The sequence below is a fragment of the Parambassis ranga genome, chromosome 13, assembly GCF_900634625.1.
Source record: "Parambassis ranga chromosome 13, fParRan2.1, whole genome shotgun sequence".
NCBI classification, from domain to species: Eukaryota; Metazoa; Chordata; class Actinopteri; family Ambassidae; genus Parambassis; species Parambassis ranga.
Genome location: NC_041033.1, coordinates 11,440,280 through 11,459,489, shown reverse-complemented (window position 1 = coordinate 11,459,489; position 19,210 = coordinate 11,440,280). Strand labels below are relative to the sequence as shown.

The following is a 19,210-nucleotide window of genomic DNA, read 5'->3' as shown; positions in this document are numbered from 1 at the left end:
GTCTGATAATAAAGTGTGACTGATGGAGCTACTGAGGTGTGATTTCTTTTCACAGATGTGAATGTGACATTGTAGTAAAGACCGCACTCTTAAATATTGCAAGGTAAAATGTGTTTCCATATATATATATTTAGTAGGTTATTATGGCACAAATGGCAGAAAAATACCTCTTCTAAAATAAGCCATAATAGTAGCCGTGCTATGATGTGTTGACATTGTGATAATACAAATCTATTGAAGCATTCATAACATTAACATATTCTAACATATGGAACCCTTATATAACTAAATTACGGTGCTTAGAAACAAAATATTGTGACAAACATCAGGCAGAAGTCACAGAAGTGTGCAAATTTCAGACAATTAAAAATGCTGTTGTGATATATTAATATAAACTACACAAGTTTCTCAGTTTACTGTATAATGGTCCACTAAATGACTAAGAATGTTTTAACTTTTGCATCTGTATTTAAAAGAGAAAAAAATGGCAAACTGGTGTCAAAAAAGCTAAGCTGGACTGCTTTTTTAAGAGCCTTCATTCCTTCGGTCTGCGTGTAATTTCTTACTGAAGCCTCTGTTGTGATTAATAGCCTGAAGAAGCCTGTTCTGCATGGTCCTCTCCACCGGGTACCTCTGGTAGATGGGCAGTAATAACAGAGAGTGGCAGGTGAGTGATTCTGGCAAATGGAGTTCAGTGGATGCAGGTAAGACGGCGACTTTCATCTGGATGCTCTGCATTCCCAGGAAGGGTACACGTTCACAGCCTGTGAGAAACACTGCAGGCACCACATAACAACGGTGAAAGGGTCATTCTGGTGTTCTTGGACAAATGTTTGTAACAAATGAAAAAGCTGTAACATGCACATGTGTTGTGTCCAGTCAGACAGCACTGACTCACTATTGTTCCACTGCGTAGTAAACCTGGAGGAGAATAATACTTACAAAGGAATTTTCTCTTTTCCTCTGCTGTCAGTCTCTCAAACACCTCCCAAAAGGTGAGGATGTTTGGATGCTCAGCATGGTATTCTCCTTCATAAACTGTGTTCTGTTTCAAAAATAAACATGAACATGGAATTGTCTGTAAATGATATAAAATAAAAATCACAAGCTAACATGCTTCATGAGTCAAAAAAGGAAACCCCCCGAGATTGTAGTCATTTTTAGCACACCTGCTTGAACACCTCCCAGTTGTAGTCCACTTGGCCCACCATCACTGACTGCAACTCCTCCGGCTGGAAGAACTCCACCACGTCGATGTCACACACTTTGAAAAAGCCTCGTCTGAACTGCTCGAACACTCCCGCCACAGATTTGTTGAAGACATGGTCCACACAGGCAGCAACAAATTCTTTCCTATGAAGAAAGATCATTTAAAATTATATTAGAGGATCCAGGCGAAGCACCCAGAGCACAGTACAGGGGCTCTTCTTGTGTTTTTAACTGACCTGTTTGACCCTGTCACAGGTTTTCCTGGTTCTCTTGGATCTAGTTCAACATTTTCCTCACCCCAGGACAACTGTAAATGAAAGATATAGCTATATAATGACTGGAATAGTGTATTAATTAATAATAACAATGATCCAAATGATTTGGTAAACTTACATTGAAAGTAGCCACCAGATGTTGGACCTGATCAGGGGTGTAGTCCTCCAAGATGCACCTCCAAGACCTCATGACACAGAAAACATAGCTTGGAGTAAGTACATGCCAGCTGTCACAGGGAGCCATGCTGAAATTAGCCTTACTCTGCCAGCACAGGATCAAACTCCTTCATGTCATCCAGTGAGGGTTTGACACTGAGCAGCTTCTTGAAGACGGCCCGTGGGAAGGGCAGCTGGACAGTGTTGTGGTGGTAGAGAGCCAGACCACACAGAATACCGAACAGGAAGTAGGTCTTCTCCTCCAGTTTTGGCTGTTTGTTAGGTGAATGAAAACCAGTTATAATAATTTATAGACCTTCAATAACACGGTGGGTTACCACAAGAAAAATGAAACTTACCTTGGGAGGAAACCAGAGCAGAGTGTTGCTCTCGTTGTACATGAACATTTCAGATTCTGGAGCTAAGAGCTCATCAAAGATGTGAAGGAAAAAGTCTCTTATGTTGACGTTCATCACCTTCCTGTCATCTGTAAACTGCACCTGTGATTGGAAACAATGGTCATACTTTACTGACACATGTTGTGTATTGTAGGTTATATTTTCCACATCAATTTCCACATGAGGTTGGTTGGTTCAAGGGCAGTTTAGGTTGCAGCTCAGGTCAAATTTGGTGGGGACATGGGTTGGGTTACAGGTTACAGGTCAGGTTGCATGTCAGGCTGCTGGTCAGGGATTTTGGTTGAACATTGGGTTGGGTCTCAGGGCAGTTTGCGAGTCGAGACAGGTTGCAGGTTGGATTGAGGGTCATGGTGTCCATCGGTGGATTAGGTCGGATCGTGTGCCAGTCTGAAAGGTGACAAGAGTTTACCAGAAGCTTCCTTTTGAAGGCGCTGTGGTCGGCTGCTCCCAGCTGTCTGAACGTGTCTTCAATCAAGTGCGACCTTCTCAGAATCAGCTGGAAGACCGGGGGTGACCCTGCTGGCTCTATCATCATCTCCTTAGGCCACAGAAAAGCCAGGTCTGGATCCACATGCACATTCTGTAATTAAATAACTATCCATTACAAAGAATCTGCCCAAAAAAATCTTCGAAATAAATACTGCATTTAAGACACACATCACATTGTGCAGCATCATCAAAGCAGTAAATCATTTATCATATATGCACATAATATACTTTACCTTGGTCATGGCTGCAACAATGTTAAATATTGCCACCTTGCAAACCAGAGTGAAGAGGAATGGATAGCGGCAGAAGCTCACAGGCATGTTCTCATCACCCTTCAAACAAAAAGCAATACAAAGAAATGTGAGTCTCTTCAAGACAAACAGGCTGTTTGCATTACACTGTGTGTTTTCACCTCTATTTTAGCCTCTACCCAAAGAGCAACGTCCTGGAAGGCATTCACAGCGTGAGGGATTTCCTCTACATAGAAGGTGCTCAGTGGGACTTTGTAGGACCTTCCAGCTTTGTTTGCCTGCAGAGAAATTTTTATTATGTCATTTGTTAGGATTTTACACACCATAAAGATTCATTAAACAGTTCTTATAAAGAAAAATATATTGAATTTAAAAAAAGAAGGTAATGGCTGACTTTGTAGAGTAGCTTGAGGACTTCCAGCAGGTATTTGACACCTGGGTTGTGTGTTACTAAGAGACCATTTTTCAGCATGAAGCCAAGCGCGTTTTTGAAAACCATGATGTGCCTGGTCAGCACAGAGGGAGACAGAGCAGACCACATGCTTCCTGCAAAACAAAGTAGACATGAGAGGACATAATTTTCACTTAAGAGCTCTGAGTGTGTACTCTGTGCAAACTATAGACTATAAAGAATTTGGAGCTATATTGTGGATCATTTGTTTCCCCCTTCTGGCAGTGAGAGTAATTACACACACACACACACACAATCAGGCACTTTCTTTAGTATTTAGCATATTTCCTCTGTTCACTGAGTTTTGGATGCTGTCTTGATATTTTTTGTCAGAGCTGCTGTAACTACTCCATCTCCATCGCAAGCTGTTCAACACATTCACATTCAAAAGTGATTCTGAAAATTAAAAAAGGACAATTGTAAAGAGTGATAATACACATTTCTCTGAAAACTGTGAAAAAAAATCAAATGTGTTTACTTAGCGTTGTCCGAGTCTTCTCACTGAGCTCTGACACTGCGATTGCCAAAGGCAAAACTCCATACATGATGTTAGAGTCGTCCTGCAACAGAGGACACGACAGCAAAACCAGGAAAATCTCTGGAGACTTTAGGGTGGTTGTGGAAGCAATAAGCAGGTCAATCAGAATCTTCAGGCTGACCTGCATGGAAAGAAGCACTGTGAGATCATGATGTGCCAACTGTTAAAGATCCAGTTCAGGTTTCTTTTAAAAATGTTCTTAACTGATTGCTTGATCCATGGCACTGCAAAGAGCTGGTCAAAAGCTTGAAAAGCAGCATCATGGTCCACAGTCAGGGCTCCGGCTTCCAATGGAGGCCCACTAAGACCAAGAGAAAACACCATTCAGGTCAACACAACATCCTCTGATGGTCCACACTGTATGAGTAGTCTTACCGTTGTGGCTGAAGAGAGCCAACAGAATGTGGACTTACCTGGCTTTGGTGAAACTTGCAACAAGACTGGAACCCGTAAAAAACATTGATGTGATTTCTCTGTTGCACAAAGAAAGACTCATAAACACTGCAGTCATGGAATATACATTCAATATGAATGCATACAAGATTAAGAACACAGCTTACCTTCTTGCCTCCACGTTACCATAGTTTGTTGTCAGCCATTTCTGCAGATTTGTCCTATGAAGGCGTCCAGTTATCTGTCTCAAGTCCTTAAAAAAAGAAGGAGTCAGAAGTCAGTATGAGAAGGTTTCTGTTAATGTTTTTAATGAGTTTGCATTACCTTGGCTGGTGAGGAGTAAGTGAAGTTTGTATTCCACCCAGCTGATATTTTCAGGTCTGCTTAAACAAACAGAATTAAACAAGGGTTCATAATAAAGTGCTTCACTGCTCAATGCCAGAAAGTGCATACATACCACTGGGTATGGCTGCTGCACTGTCAGTGGTCCATGGAAGCTGAACAAGTGTGGGACCCAAGCTGCCATGTGGCTGTCCAGTTCCCATTTGACCTTTGACCCCATTGCCAAAAGCCCACAGCTGGCCAGAGGTGCACAGAACCAGAGTGTGATGCCTGAGACACAAAAAAAGGTATTTAATGAGAAAACCAATAGCATATAAACAGTGTGAATCTTCTCCAAGTGCCTGTCTTACACTGGGATTTTACCTGCCACATGCTATCTGGGAGGCCGGCCCATCCAGCCCATCAACCCGTCTGGGTCTCACTTCCTTATCAGTGGAGTTATGACCGAGCTGACCATGGCTTCCTTCTCCAAATGTGAAAACTTTCCCCTCCTGATAATCACACAATAACAATTAATAACAGAATTATTTATCATTACATTCTGAACATCAACATACAAAGCAGACAAACAGTTCGGACCTGTGTTAACACAGCCGAGTGTGACTCTCCACAGCTCATGAAGGTGACGCTGAGAGGTCTGAGTGCAGGCACCATGCAGATGTTGAACCTGCCTGTTAAAAGTAATAAGAAGAGGCGTAAGGTTCTAACACTGGACCAGTGAGCTGCAGCTTCCTAAACATGACTGTACCTTTCTCATCCACCCTGTTGAGGCCCAGCTGTCCAGATTTATTGGCCCCGCAGCAGTACACCTGACCTGACAGCGTCAGGAACAGAGTGTGGGTCCCTCCGGCTGAAATCTGGGTCACTGGTACACCAGTCAGAGCGCACACCAGGACAGGTGTGTGCTGCAGTGCCACATCCTTCCCCAGGCCCAGCTGACCATGACTGTTTAACCCCCATGACAGGACGTCTCCTCCTGGAAACCAAAAAATAAAAAATAAAAAGAGAGATAATACAACTAGGTATTTATAATAAGAAGAAGGATGATTGGCAAGTTGGTGGCCCAACATAGAAAGAGTCCATTTTTGCCTTTGTGTCTCACCTTTCGTCAGTGCCAGGGAGTGAGTGTTTCCACATGCAACTTGGATTATAGGTATGGGCATGGGTATGGGAACACGACTGCATGATAATGAGAGGAAAAATGTTTATTTAAAAAAGACCATTAAACCACATTAAAGCACTGTCCTGTGACAGACGGAGGTCTTGCCTCGGTCTGAGACTGTTGCACAGCTGATTAGGTGACAGTCCTAGTTGTCCATCCTGTCCAGCCCCCCAGGAAAACACCTGTCCAGATGCACACACAGCCAGAGAATGGTCCTGACCGCAGGCGAACGCCACCACGTCACCCAGAGCCTCCACACGACCTCACACAGAACGACAGACAGAGAATTACACATTTCAGTCAGAAGTATAAAGAAAACGAAAACATAAAACAAGAGACTCGGTTCATATTGTGTTATTTACATGTTAAAATAAATATACATAACAACCTGGAACTGTCAATGTGTGTGTGTCCACCCACACTCTGCAGTTCATCAGACTAAGTTTAAATCCCAACCGTGAATGTGACACTTTCCTAAATTTCCAAATTTCCCGTCTGTGCCTGAACGCAGCGCCGCTCTTAGTACAGTTTCGTTGAGGGGACCAAGAAGGATGAAACGAAACTGAAACTCAGCTCAGTAAATTAACCTGCGTGTCGTAAGTGGTAATGATGACTAATTGCGTTTAGTTAATACAATAAAATCATAACACTCTAAAGAAAGTTAAATAATTTTATTGCACACGAAAAATGACCATTTTAAAACTATAACCGTCCTAACTCACCTGGCGTGTTTCCATCTTTATCCTTCTTTCGTCCAAGTTGTCCCTGAGAGTTGTGTCCGCATGATAAAACGCCTCCATCCGCAGTGAGGAATAAAGAGTGCTGCTCCCCGCAGCAGATGTCGGTTATGACACCGGGGACAGTCCAGGACGCCGGGCTGAGGGTCGCCTGGGGTCCGAACTGTCCACTGGAGCTGTCTCCCCAACAGAAGAGCTTCATGTCTCCACCTGCAGTGAAAACTAAACAGATCTCAGCCGCTGGGACAACTTCAGCTGATGGTGCGTTCAGACGCTGTCGGAGATTGGGCGGTCAGCCGGTGAAAAGCGCTTAAAACCACACCCTCTGGTCAGGAGTGGTGAGACAAAAACGAAGTGACAGGAGGGTGTCTGTACAGTTATGTTCTTAAAATAAACAGATCACATAGAGCTGCATTATTCACTGAACTGACCCTTTATTTCACTGACTGTGGAACAGCCTGTGCTTGTTTGGCCTTAAAAAAGATAAAGTAGTCAAATTTACACACATAACATGAAATTGTGAAGGCATCACGAGAGCAATGAGTTATTCAAACCAACAATAAGTGGATACAAGTTTGTGATTCTTCATAATCTAAGACAAATATTAATTGTGCTGTTTCAAAGTAATTAAAACATGATGTGGGTCCAAAGTGGCATTATTTTATTTAATACAGAAATAGAGATAAGGTGTTTATTATACAAGGCATTTATTAAGTGAGATAAGATAAACAACAACATAAAAAACCTCTGTCAGCCAGGCTTGCTTTGGTTTTCACAGAAATGAAACTGAAACAAACTTTATCACTGTGAATGTTGCAGTTATGAACAAAGCTGTAGACATTTTTTTTGTTTTCATTTGAAAGGTGCAACATTTCTGTAAATTATGTACATATGGATCATGTAAATGTACATCATAAATTTTGGTATTGGTAAAACAATGTTATTGTGGTAAAAAAATTAATTGTGACTTCTTGTAAAAGTCCAATCTTTAGCTACCAGCAGGTGAAAATTTCAAGGCCATATGACATTGGGTACTTTGAGTGGAAGCCAGGTGGATGGTGCTCTGTCAAACGGGCACTCCTTCAGCTTTACATTTTCTCTGCATCTGATTAACTCCGCCTCTCCAATCATGATATCTGATACAGAGTACACACCTACAGACCCGTCCTGAAAACCCACGAACACATGGTGCCGCTCCCACACAGCCAGAGCCAGAGGATTCTTTGACAGGCGGATACTTCCCACTCTTTCCCCATCTGAGAGTCGCGTGACTGTGAGGACGGGCCTCGCGTGCGGGTCACAGTCACAGCCGCTGCCCGGGCAGGATATACAAGCGATGTAGCATCCAGCTTTGTCTAAGCAGGCTTTAAGGACAGGACCATCGACTCTGAATGAGCACAGCCTGACCTGAGACAAGTCTAAGAGGTGGACAGTGTCATTATCAGTGGACAGCACTGTCCAGCTTCCATTAGAGGACATTTGGAAGTCGTGTGGCTGACAGTGAAACGTGTGCGGCAGATGGAAGTGTCTGCACACTGTCTCCTCTGCCACCTTCCAGGTGTACACTGCTCCTGAGGCGACCATCACCACCACAAACTCTGGCTGCTCAGGCAGAGTGCGGAAAGCGATCACACACTGCGAACTTTCCACGCAGGAGAAACGCTTGCTAATCGAGCCCGACCACAGACTGGCAGCTAGCAGGTCTCCACAGTAACGGCCAATCAGGAAGGTGTTCTCAGGGGACACCTGAGCGTCAGACAGACACACGTGTATGCTGCACACAATACTTCCCTGTGTCATCTTCCAAACACGGGAGAGCCCTCGGTCAGAGATGCTCACACCACAGTTACTGTTAGGAGTGATCAGGATGTCTGTGGCTCTGCTGCCGCAAATACGCTGGATGTTTGCAGCCGACTCTGTCTCCCAAACGTAAATTTCTCCTGCTGAAAGCGACACAAGGTGGACACTGTTTGGAGAAAGACGCAGTTTCTCCACAGGGCCGTCATGCAGAAGGTTTGCACTTGGAAGCCCTGTGTCTAAACTCCACCTCCACACCATCTCTGACCCGTCTGTGCAGTAGAACCACTTCCCTGATTCTTCAATCAACACTTCTTCCACTCCGTGGCGCATTTTTAAAGCCGATCCTGCAACGTCGATCATCTCATTGTCCCACACTGTTAGGCAGCCATCATGAGCCACACAGATGACATCTGAGACCGTTTTGAGGAGCATATGGGACTGACTGTTCATCTCTAAAGAGAGAACACACTCTCCAGTGCTGACCCTCCACACCAGGATGTGGATGCAGGTGTCTAACGAAGCCAGAAGAAGGTGGCCATCCTGGGAGAGCACAGCCTGAGTGAAGGCTCTTCCTTGTGGAGCCAATAACTGGTCCCACAGCTCCCAGTTATACGTGTCCCACAGTGTAACCTGGTTTGCTTGACACACCAGAAGAGTGTTGATTTCTCTGCAGTAATCAGTGCTGAGTGTCTGATCTGATTTGCCCTCATTGTAGGCCTCTTTGACACGTCTGGGTGGATGTGTTTTGGCCGCCACATCCCACAGGGCTACATTCCCATTGCTGTCAATGCAAGCCATCTCCTCCCTGTCTTTGCAGAGGATTATCGATGTGACCGTGCTGCGGGTCGTGTTTGAGCAGGTGTAAAGCAGACTTTTGGTTTGGATGTCAAATATGGACACTGTGCCTTCCTCCTGTCCACAGTACATAAAAAAGCCATTAGCGACCACACAGGTCACAGGGCTCTGACACTGGAAATGAGTCATGGTCTCTGTGGAGATGTCAAATACACTCACAAAACTCTCTTCTTTCCACCACACATACAACTTTTTCTGACAAGCAACAAACCCCTCGACTTTGTTTGGTGTTTGGCTTTTTGTTTTCAATGTGTCTTTGACCTCAAGAAACATGTCAGGTCCAGTCACATCCCACAGAAAGAGCTTGCTACACTGCGTAGAAAGTAGAAGCAAACGGTCGCTACTCTTTACTCCTGCAAACTTCATCTCCTCCTCTTCACAGCTCAGTGACAGTTTGACGACGTCACATGCAGAGCCATTCCAAACCCAAGCAGAGCCGTCATCCATGACCTCTGCTACAACACCACACTCTGTACCAGCTGCTTCTGCTACACAAACATCCTCAGTTGTGACATCAGGCTTTAAATACTGAATGGGGGTAACAGACGAAGGACTCGGACAAAGCGCTACTCCTAATCCTCCCCCTCTCCTCTTCCTCTCCTGTCTGATGTCTCTGATGTAACCCTTGAGAGCAGGAAACACCTCCTGGTAAAGGTGAAGGCTCGTCTCCATCACTGTGGGCAGCTGGAGGGGCGAGCGCTGCAGGAAGCAGGCAGAGCGCTTCATCGTGCTCGCCATGAGAAATCTTTCTTTTAAAAACTTCAGCTGAGATCCTTCATCATCGGCCTCCAACATGGCTACCAGATCTCCTAGGAGACCAGCCCGAACCATTGCCTGGTGAAACTCTAAAGACATCAACAGCCCACGCTCCAGCTCTTCCCACCTCCCACTTTGTTGCAAGTGATACGGCAACTCTACGACTTTTCTCAAGTTCACCCGACTGACATCAGAGGTGAAGACAAAGGGCTGGCTGCACAGCTGGTTTCCACTAAAATAGTCTGCCATCTCCGAATGAATCTTCCTCCTCACGTCAGGACTGCCTAAATACCTTTTAGCCACGACCAGCTTGAAATGCCTGCTCACCCACAACAAAACCTGTGAATCTGCAACTGTGCTTTTCATAAGACAGCTACTTAAACCCAACACAAGTGTCTCCACGTCGACTTGTGGGACCTTCATCTTATCCTGAGAAACTAACTCATCCCTAGTGGACAGCAGGTCAGCGAGCTCAGCCTCAGACAGCCCAGCTCTGGAGAGGGTGAGGTAAGAGAGGGCACAAGACACAAAGGCAGAGCTGTGTTTGTGCTCGAGATCATCCAGGAGTGCAGAGACGGATGAATGGACGCCGTCATGGAGAGATGACTCTGTGACATCTGAATCTGATGAGAGAAGAAGGGAAATGTCATAAAGATAAGACGACATCCTGTATTTTTGTGTTATAATACTACTGATATACCCAAGATTGTAGGAAGACTGTAACATTTGTTATTATCAATTTAAGATTCGTGGTCATGTGTCTGTAGTTTGTTAGCATACAATTAGTCTTCAACTTCAGCTGACCATATTTAAGATGCAAAAATCATATGTGGTCACTTTAAAGATGTGAATGTGTTTAGCTGCTGGTTGGCAGACAGCAGTGGCCGTGGACTATAATGTGAGGCTGCCATTTGTTGTTGTAAATATTAATACCAGAGCGCCAGAGCGAAGCGCGTGCATGCAGGAGTCGAGCGTAGAGAGGCAGACAGCAGGAAGCCAGCGCCTGGTTCACGAGTGCTTGTTGTCCTGACGTCACCCTTCTCCCTGAGCTTCTCAGCAGAGTGGCTAACATCTTCACACACTCTTTCCTGTCCCCTGACCCCAGCTGGACACACACATATCCTGGCGTATCCTCCTCGCTGCCCTTCTCGCTGCATTGTGGGTAATGTAGCTTGATGGCTTGCAGGAGAAGCGTTCGGTTGGAGGAAACTGTGAGAATGATTTTGATGTTGGGAGGGAGGGGGGAGGGGAGACTCTGGATGACTTGAGGACCAACATTGTCTTCCAGTTGATCCAAGCCATTGAGCATCAGAACGAGAGGCTGTTTGGTAGAAGGCAGGAGACTGAAGAGGGAAGAGAGACGATCTTTCAGTTCAGACAGACACAGGTCAGGTTTTATGAGCCCTCTGAGATCTGGAGGTGGTTTGGTAGCACTACAACGAGGCTCTTTGTTGGCAGATTCATCATGAGAATCTGGCGCTGATGTCAGGCCACAGATGTGACCGTTGGGGTCGTCCAGGTCAGAACTGGGACCACTCTCAGAATCACTGAGATATCTGCCAGATATTTGACCACACAAACTGGACAGGAGCCTCTTTGCTGAAGTATTGATGGACAGGCTGCAAAAATAACTGATCACCACAGGATCAGTGTCTGGCAGCCAAGACTTCATCTGTGGAGCAACAAACAAACCTAAAGATTTGTATCAAAGCACAGGTAACTCTACAGTTGACAGTTTGTTTACACTGATTTGTGTGTATGTGTGTAAATACCTTTTATCAAATTATTTTATACAAAAAAGAATGACTTAATTCATCATCACATGAATCAGCACAGTTTCATGTTTACCTGCTCAGCGCAATGTGCCAGCAGAACTGTTTTCCCTGTGCAAGGACCTCCTGTCACCACCAGGGGGCACTGTTGGTCCCTCTGCTCCACATAAGCTCTGACCTGCAAGCAACGACAGGAACAGCTGCTGCTGCAGTATTTGGTATCAAGTCTTCACACACACAGTGAAAGGATATTTTAAATTGGTCACCAAATCTACACCATGAAAACAGACACAAGCGTCAGCCTGACCTTTTCCTCCTCTGGCTGAATGATGTGATAAAATCCAGACAGGACGCCACAGAGCTGCTGCTGCTCCGCCTGCTCTCTCCATAGAGCACTGCAGACATGACAGTCTTGTCTTTGTTTTGAGCAGTCAGTCAAAGCCACAAGGTCGGCGTACACCTGCTGCCACAGAGACTCGGCATAGCCCAGCCTCCTGGCCGTCGTGTAACCATGGCGACGGTCACACTCTGTGGTCACAGTGTAGACTATAAGGTGGCGGGAAGAGATGAGATCAGGGAGGAAGCTGTCGCACAGCTCTGACAGTAATTCACCATCAGTGGGTTTTGTCCTCAGAGAGGCTTCCTCAGATGACCTAGACTGGAAATAAAAGACATGGAAGATGAAGAGCTTTTCTCTGACTTAACTGTAAGTGGAAGTGGTGTATGACTTCTACCTCTGGCTGTGGCGGCAGCTCCGAACTCCTCTGTTGTCTCTCCCCCTTTGCATTGACAACCTTGTGCACATAGACCAAGCAGCGTCCAAAGATGTCCTCATCAGGATGGCTGTCCACAGCAAAACGCAGATCTGCATCGAGGACTGGAAACAAACCGCAAAAGTACATGTGGTGGGTCAGATAGGACGCCACCGGGGCGCCTCCCTCCACCCAGTGAAGCAGGTGGATGATGACATAAACATTATGACACAAGCATGTCACCTGATCTGTAGTAGCTGTGGGCTCTCTGTGGGGTCATGAGGCCACTGTGGACACACAGACTCACAGCTGTCTGAAACACAGTCCTCAGCTCGTCGTCTTTAGCCTTGCTGTCATCTTCCCCCTGAACCTCCACCTTCTAAACAAAAAGCTATTTCTTAATGTTTACAAAGCACTTCAGGGGGGTTATTATCCATCGTCATAAATTAGAACCAACTGTGTAGAATCACTGTGATCACCTGATGAGGGCTTGTGTGTCTGTGTGCAGGTCTTAGGCAGTAGGAGGTGGGCACTGTGTTCTCGTCCCGCCGGTACACACCTTCCAGCTCCTGGGTGCTGATGCCCGCCTGCTGGCTCTGCTGCAGCAGCATCTGGTACTCCGACACCTCCACCTGGGCAGGCAGCCCAGCTGTGCCATACTGGTGCCCTACTAGAGCCTGCAGCACCGCCACGTGGACATAGAGGGAACCAGCAGGATGAGTTTCCATTCGTTCACACTGCATTGGTGACACTCACAAACTTTTTTGATATTTTGAACAGCGTGTGGGTTCACTTCGCCCGCCTGATAGTGAAAAGCTGAACTGTGTGGCAGCAGACAGTGAAGGTAACCAAAGGTTAAGTGGTTGTTTTGAGGTTAAAAATGTATGACTATTGTCCTGTGGAGGGAACAAAATCTGCACTCATCATCATTCAGGTGGGCTTACGTACCAGTAGAAATGGTCCAGCTGAACTTTCTCTGCATTCCTCTATCAGCTGCCGTCTGGTGTTTTCGTCTGGCCAACGACTGGGATCACTGGACTCAAAGGGGTCTATCAACTGCACGCGCACACACAAGACACATAGACGCACACAGTATGGTTACAACAATCTAAAGATGACTGAGAATTGAGGTAATGGCCTGATGGTGGCTTAATAACACATTATGTTCTTTCATTTGTTTCATTACACCTGACGCTCTATAGACACACACACAGAACAATGGGCTGATTGAACTGCCTGGAGGTGACACAAACACACACACACACACAACACAGACAGTCGCCTTACAGCTGTTCGTCCTCTTTATTGTCAAAATTAATTAAGGAGAGTTGAGCATTGAATCGACTGCAGCTTTACAGGAATGCCCTCAGGGGGACACTGACACACACACACACACACAAAGACATACACAGACACACAGACACACCTGGAAGCAACAACACAATGTTATAGATGAGTGTCCCCATAGATTTTTTGCTGAAACATTTATCTTCTGAGTCTATAGAATTTTTAATGTTTGTGTTTTTGTGCACATTTCTAGTCGGGTTTGTGTTGTATTGGAGACTAAAATAAAACAGTTTTCTCCTGATGCATCACCTCGCTCTTAAAGGCATTAAAACTCTATTTACGTCATTTAAATAAACTCAGTTTCAGTCTGTTTATAAAAAAATGCAAAAACTTAAGAAGCACATTGAAATGTACAACACATACAGACAACTCCTGTGTAGCAGGATTTACAGATGTGTGTACTCACCCTGACATCCAGTCCCAGTGTGTGTCTGCAGTGCTCCCTCAGTCTGGGGACGACACACTCTCTCAGACATTTACGCTCCACCACGCTGTCTGAACACAAGCAGAACGCACCGACACACAAATGTGACACCTGTTTCCTTAACTTCAGTAAACTCTGCTACATTTTGGAGACGTTTACCTTCTGGGTTTGAACAAAGATAGATTTTCACACAGCTGCAGTCGGATTGTTGTCCTGCGAAGTGCATGACTAATCTCACTAATCAACTGTTTTTGCAAAAAACAAGGCAAAATTTAGGAAAAAAAACAACATTATTCAGCTTGCAGCTGCTGTGTGTCATTTCCCTCCTGCTCCACTCAGGAAATTCTGGCCTCGGGTGTTTGCAGAGCAAGTTATCATGGTCACGCCCACTTCTAGTGACATCTGCACAACACATACATCACTTCCACCCTTTGACAATTGTGTATATGATACTCAAATCTACTGAAGAGGATTATACACACTGTCAATGTCAGGATGCAGACTTTTCTTCTGTTTTTCACCAAATTTTGATTTTTAACAACAGAACTTAAAAAAAAAATCTTTTCACTTTTTTGTTAAGAGTATTAACAAAAGTAGAGATTATTAAGTCTGAATTTTGAAATCCAATACCAAATTATTATTATTATTTAGGTACAAAACAAGCAATCATCACTAAAAGCACTGGTGTGACAGAAGGAAAACTTTTCCCATATTTTTTATTAATTAACATTTGTACACAATAAATACAAACTTTATTTTTTGTACAGCCAATAATAATATGCAGAAAGACTTTGCGCCTCTTTATTGTCACCATGGCAACAGTCTGTGACGACAGAGAAGGCCAGTTGTTCCACCACATCATTGCAGCAGCTGTGCTGCTTCTTAATCCACGCATGAAAAATAAAAGAAATATATAAAACATAAAAAAACAGGCTCATACCAAATAATTAAACACTGTAGTGAACCAAAGGGACTGTTAAAAAGAAGAATCATGTTCATTTTCTATCTGACAGACTGACTGATGGAGCATTTATGGTGTGATGTTCTGTGAACGCTGCTCCAAACCATAAACTTCAAAACAAGTTTGAAAACTTTCATAAATAAAGATCTCAGAGAGATCGAGGAGAGGCTGCCGTTCAAGTTACCATGACCACACTATTATAAGTCAATGCTAACAAACAGCAGTGGAGCAGAGGGTCATATCTGTAAGTGGAACTGATCCCAGCATGCTGCATTTAGTTCGGCGCGGATGCTACACAGAATGTTTCCGTCATGATTCACCTTTGAAAGAGGAGACTGGTCAAATCAAGCTGTGCCCCAATGCTATACACTACACTAATATGATACAGGGAGTAATTACTTACCATACTGATTTTGTAACTGGATGCCAGAAATAAATAAGCTTTACATGTCTGTGTGACAAAACCTACAGAAATACTGCAAATTAAGTCTGTATCAAAGAGAATGTATCAAAGATTGATGCTTCATTCTGAGTTTCTCTACAAACGATAAAATTTAATGCCCATACTGACACTTGATTTAGTAATTTATTCACGCTCCTTCAACTGAATGTAGTAAAGAACTGGGACACATCTTCAGAATCTGATCAAAACTCTTCATCTCTTATAAACACACACTCACAGCCAGGCAAAAAAAAAAAAAGAAAAGAAAAAAACACACATCCTCTCCATGTCTTCATTCTCAATTACTGTAATTAGTTCTGTTTTTGTAAATTAAGGGAAAACACCAAATGACCACAATCATCTCTCCATTTCTTTGGAAGAGAGGAGATGGTTTTTTTTTTCAGTCACACTGAAACAGTTTCCATAAAATCAGGATGACATGGACAGACTCTGTATAACCCAAAGTCTGCTCCATCCAAGCTGAAGCTATGTGGAGATACTGCTACTCTCTGGGGAAGGTATAAATAAATAAAAGTGCTACGCTGCCCTTTAGGCAATGAGTAAAGGCTTGAAGGGTATGTAAGGACGAGGAGGAGGAGGAGAAGGGGGGGTATTTACTTAGAAACTACAGATTTGTACCCAGCCCCATTTGAATGTTGTTTGCTATTCCGGTCCATTTTGCTGCACAAACCTCTTTAAAAAATGTTAAGACACAATGAAAAGTGAAGAAGTTAAATGTTCCTTTGTTCATCTGAAGGTTTTCTCTGCTTTGTTTACACTCACATCATGATGTGATAGGAGAACAATAATACCTGCAAATGTCAAGTGAACAATTGGAACAAAATCAGCATGAGAGGAGATATGATCTGCGGGGATTAACACTGTATAGTTCATTCTGTGCTTCATAAATAAACTCCTGGCCTCTCTAAATGTTTTTTTCAGCGTTTATATCATCTCAGGTAAAATGTTTCTTTTGCGCCACATAGTGAATACCAACGATTTCAGTGCCTGCGAACACACTGACGGCCTTCTCCTGAACCCATCAGTGACACAAACACACAGGATGAGAGGATATAGCAACGTGTGTGTAATATAATGTTACTTCGTATATGAAAAATCACCGATTCACACTGACTGCCAATCGATAGAACAGACCAAGGAGGGAGAGGCATAAAGGAGGGCCGGGAAGAGAGGAGGTGAAGATAAGAGCCGAGGAGGATCCAGCCTCCTTTCCCGTCATCCTCTCCTCCTCCTTCTCTCCTGTCAGCTCTCCTCTCCTTCCTACTGTATGTACAATGCCCTTCAGTATAAAATGAAGATTAAACTTCCACTACATATCAGGCATGGCATTCCATTCAGCTGGGTTAGTCTATATGAAACGCTGTGCATAACATTCCTATGACAACAGTAATGTACTGTACTAATACACATTTAAATACGTATGATGATAATGACTACGGTATATATGGTGAGGGAAGGGCTGGGGCGAGGGGACGCTGCATCCACACACACACACACACACACCGCCCAGTTTATCTGTCCATTCAGTTCAACCCCCACTGCACTCCAACACATGACGCACTTGGCAAGTTTCCTACTTAATCAGCAACACAATATGTAATGAATGGTTATCAGATAAGTTAAAGATTTTCAATTAACTAAGTCTTTAAATTAATAAAAACAATGGTGACACACACAAGCATGTTTATTCCTTGTAGTGTCTGTGTTCACACACAACCTCACACAGATGATGACACGGTTTGGATCTTAAAAAAAAGTTAATGATCACTAAAGACCATAGATTGTCTCTTTTTAAAAAAAAAAAAAAAAAAAAAAAAAAAAAAAAAACCTCCAATGGGTTAACAAAATTAAATAAAAACAAATATTTTTGCTTCCCTTTTTCTCCATTAGCTGATATTTTATAATAATTAATTTCCTATAACCTGTTCTCTATTTACCTCACTATAGACGACTGTAAGCTTACATGGTTAAGCTGATTTAAAGGACCAGTGTGTAAGATTTAATGCCATCTAGTGGTGAGGTTTCAGACTGCAACCAACTGAATATCCCTTCCCACTTTCCAAGTGTGTGATTTGTAGTTACAATAAAAGCAGCCATGAACAATGTAATGCCAAAGGATGTGACTATATCCTACACACCGTTATGTAATGAACACTTGTGTGTAATTTTTAATTCAGAAAGAAATCAGAGCTCATCAATTTTTAGAAGGAATTAAGAAGGATTAAGGATTAATATTGAAATTATTATTGAAACAACAGTTGGTATTTTCAATGTAGCCATAGATATTTATAACCGTGTTTTCAGTTAAGTTGGCCTCTAAGACTTAATATACTGACTCAGGGTCAAATGAAAATACAGCCTTATTTATATTAATAAATATTATTTAACTTATTATACCTCTGGTACATGTTTGACTTGTCTGATAACTATTTACTACACTGTGTCACTTCTTTCATGCTTCATGATTCTTTGTTCCGATGACTGAAAGAATTGAAATGTAGCACAAGGATCTGCCTTTGCAGACAAACTGTCTGACTTATGTTGAAAAAGAAAACTTGCCAAGTCTGTCATTAACTTTTCCTCACACTCCCAGTCTCCAAACATTCTTCCTGTACTTTGCCATGCTCCGGATTTATGCCCAATGAGGTGAAGGCTTTGAGGCAAGAATGGAGGGACAGGAGGGGGGAGGGTGAGGAGGGTGTGGGGGCAGCTACTGCTGCACCTCATTAGGAAGCTAGAATGGAGATTATTAAATTGAGTACACTGCCTTTATCCCCTTCTCTCTTCTCTCCTTCTCTACATGAGTAGGAGAGCAGAGTGGCCGGAGGGTTGGATGTGGTTCAGTTCTTCACATCACTTTATTGAAGCTCACTTCATTCCAGAGCAGTTCATCTTCCCCAACCCGTAGTATACGTCTGTCTTTCATCTGTTTTCTTTTTTTTTGAGTGTCTGTAATTGCCCGAAGTTCATCTGTCTGTCACACGAGCGTGATCTCAACCTCCTCTGCCTTGTCACTCTTCTCCTGCTGTCGGCGGGGGTGCTGCTTTGGTGGAGGAGGAGCAGCTCGTACCTGAGGCAGAGAAAGAAAACATCTTAAATGTCAATCTAAATACAGAGATGGCCGACTATTCTTAATTTATCATACAGCATATTATTTATTTTATGCTTTGAGATTTTAGTATTGTAAACGTGAACACAGTCCTGCTGTTAGAGCCAGATTGAAAATAGATTATTAATAATAATAGATAACAGAGTATTTTGAGTGCATATGTGGGATTTAGGGGTAAATCAGATTAAAGGACCAATACGTTGGCTTTAGTGGCCTCTAGTGGTGAAGTCATAGACTGTACACAGCATAGTGTGTTCTGTGGAAAAGCACCTGCTTCTCTACCCTCCTCAGCTCCACCATCTTGTTCAAATATGTTTGTAGATAATTGTAATAGCAAAACATAAAACAAACAAACCATGTCCATGTCCATGTTCTAAGCAAACAACAACACTAATTATGACTAATATATTCCACTACTGGAAACAGCTCTCCTTAATCCTACAGACTGATCCTTTAATTAGCATTGCTTCATTCTCATCGTCATCTTTATCCCAAAGGGGTTTATCAGCGAAAGAACACATTAAACACACTTCCTGAATAACTGTGATA

The 19,210-nt window shown here is 43.5% G+C and overlaps 3 protein-coding genes across 6 annotated transcripts in view; all 3 read right to left on the bottom strand.

The window, feature by feature from the left end:
* Positions 1 to 109: 109 nt before the first annotated feature.
* LOC114444432 (probable E3 ubiquitin-protein ligase HERC6) lies at positions 110 to 6,713 on the bottom strand. Its single transcript, XM_028418973.1, has 23 exons — positions 6,408 to 6,713; positions 5,791 to 5,947; positions 5,626 to 5,702; positions 5,272 to 5,499; positions 5,103 to 5,194; positions 4,887 to 5,014; positions 4,639 to 4,793; positions 4,506 to 4,561; positions 4,349 to 4,434; positions 4,202 to 4,261; positions 3,993 to 4,089; positions 3,729 to 3,909; positions 3,194 to 3,345; positions 2,961 to 3,077; positions 2,782 to 2,880; positions 2,469 to 2,639; positions 2,000 to 2,140; positions 1,746 to 1,912; positions 1,603 to 1,669; positions 1,446 to 1,516; positions 1,170 to 1,353; positions 943 to 1,045; positions 110 to 776 (listed from the first exon to the last, which is right to left on the bottom strand). Exons 1-23 carry the CDS (start codon positions 6,622 to 6,624, stop codon positions 526 to 528), a joined length of 3,057 nt encoding a protein of 1,018 aa, XP_028274774.1. The 5' UTR covers positions 6,625 to 6,713; the 3' UTR covers positions 110 to 525.
* A 354-nt stretch (positions 6,714 to 7,067) lies between these two features.
* On the bottom strand, positions 7,068 to 14,446 carry LOC114445381 (NACHT and WD repeat domain-containing protein 2). 2 transcript variants are annotated; one of them, XM_028420405.1, is made up of 10 exons: positions 14,288 to 14,446; positions 14,111 to 14,199; positions 13,306 to 13,413; positions 12,837 to 13,034; positions 12,601 to 12,736; positions 12,340 to 12,482; positions 11,913 to 12,263; positions 11,682 to 11,783; positions 10,767 to 11,505; positions 7,068 to 10,456 (listed from the first exon to the last, which is right to left on the bottom strand). In XM_028420405.1, exons 1-10 carry the CDS (start codon positions 14,352 to 14,354, stop codon positions 7,434 to 7,436), a joined length of 4,956 nt encoding a protein of 1,651 aa, XP_028276206.1. In that variant the 5' UTR covers positions 14,355 to 14,446; the 3' UTR covers positions 7,068 to 7,433. The 2 variants fall into 2 exon arrangements, with proteins under 2 accessions (XP_028276206.1, XP_028276208.1); XM_028420407.1 differs by having other exon boundaries at positions 12,601 to 12,733.
* A 1,376-nt stretch (positions 14,447 to 15,822) lies between these two features.
* fchsd2 (FCH and double SH3 domains 2) overlaps positions 15,823 to 19,210 on the bottom strand; it is a 45,146-nt gene continuing 41,758 nt past the window's right edge. For all 3 annotated transcript variants that reach the window (XM_028419600.1, XM_028419601.1, XM_028419602.1), the window contains one exon: positions 15,823 to 18,622. In XM_028419600.1, the coding sequence (XP_028275401.1) occupies positions 18,530 to 18,622 (93 nt within the window). In that variant the 3' untranslated portion in view covers positions 15,823 to 18,529. The remainder of the gene's footprint in view (positions 18,623 to 19,210) is intronic.

Bases quoted from the DNA above. Each gene is read 5' to 3' on its own strand.
- LOC114444432 (XM_028418973.1), bottom strand. From the start codon at position 6,624: ATGAAGCTCTTCTGTTGGGGAGACAGCTCCAGTGGACAGTTCGGACCC. The intron at 5,703-5,790 runs GCAAGACCTCCG...ATTATCATGCAG, and splicing joins TGCAACAGTCTCAGACCGAG to TCGTGTTCCCATACCCATGC. The intron at 1,046-1,169 runs GTGTGCTAAAAA...TTTTTGAAACAG, and splicing joins ACTGGGAGGTGTTCAAGCAG to AACACAGTTTATGAAGGAGA.
- LOC114445381 (XM_028420405.1), bottom strand. From the start codon at position 14,354: ATGCACTTCGCAGGACAACAATCCGACTGCAGCTGTGTGAAAATCTAT. The intron at 14,200-14,287 runs GTAAACGTCTCC...GCTTGTGTTCAG, and splicing joins TCTTTGTTCAAACCCAGAAG to ACAGCGTGGTGGAGCGTAAA. The intron at 12,264-12,339 runs GTAGAAGTCATA...TTTTATTTCCAG, and splicing joins AGCTGCCGCCACAGCCAGAG to TCTAGGTCATCTGAGGAAGC.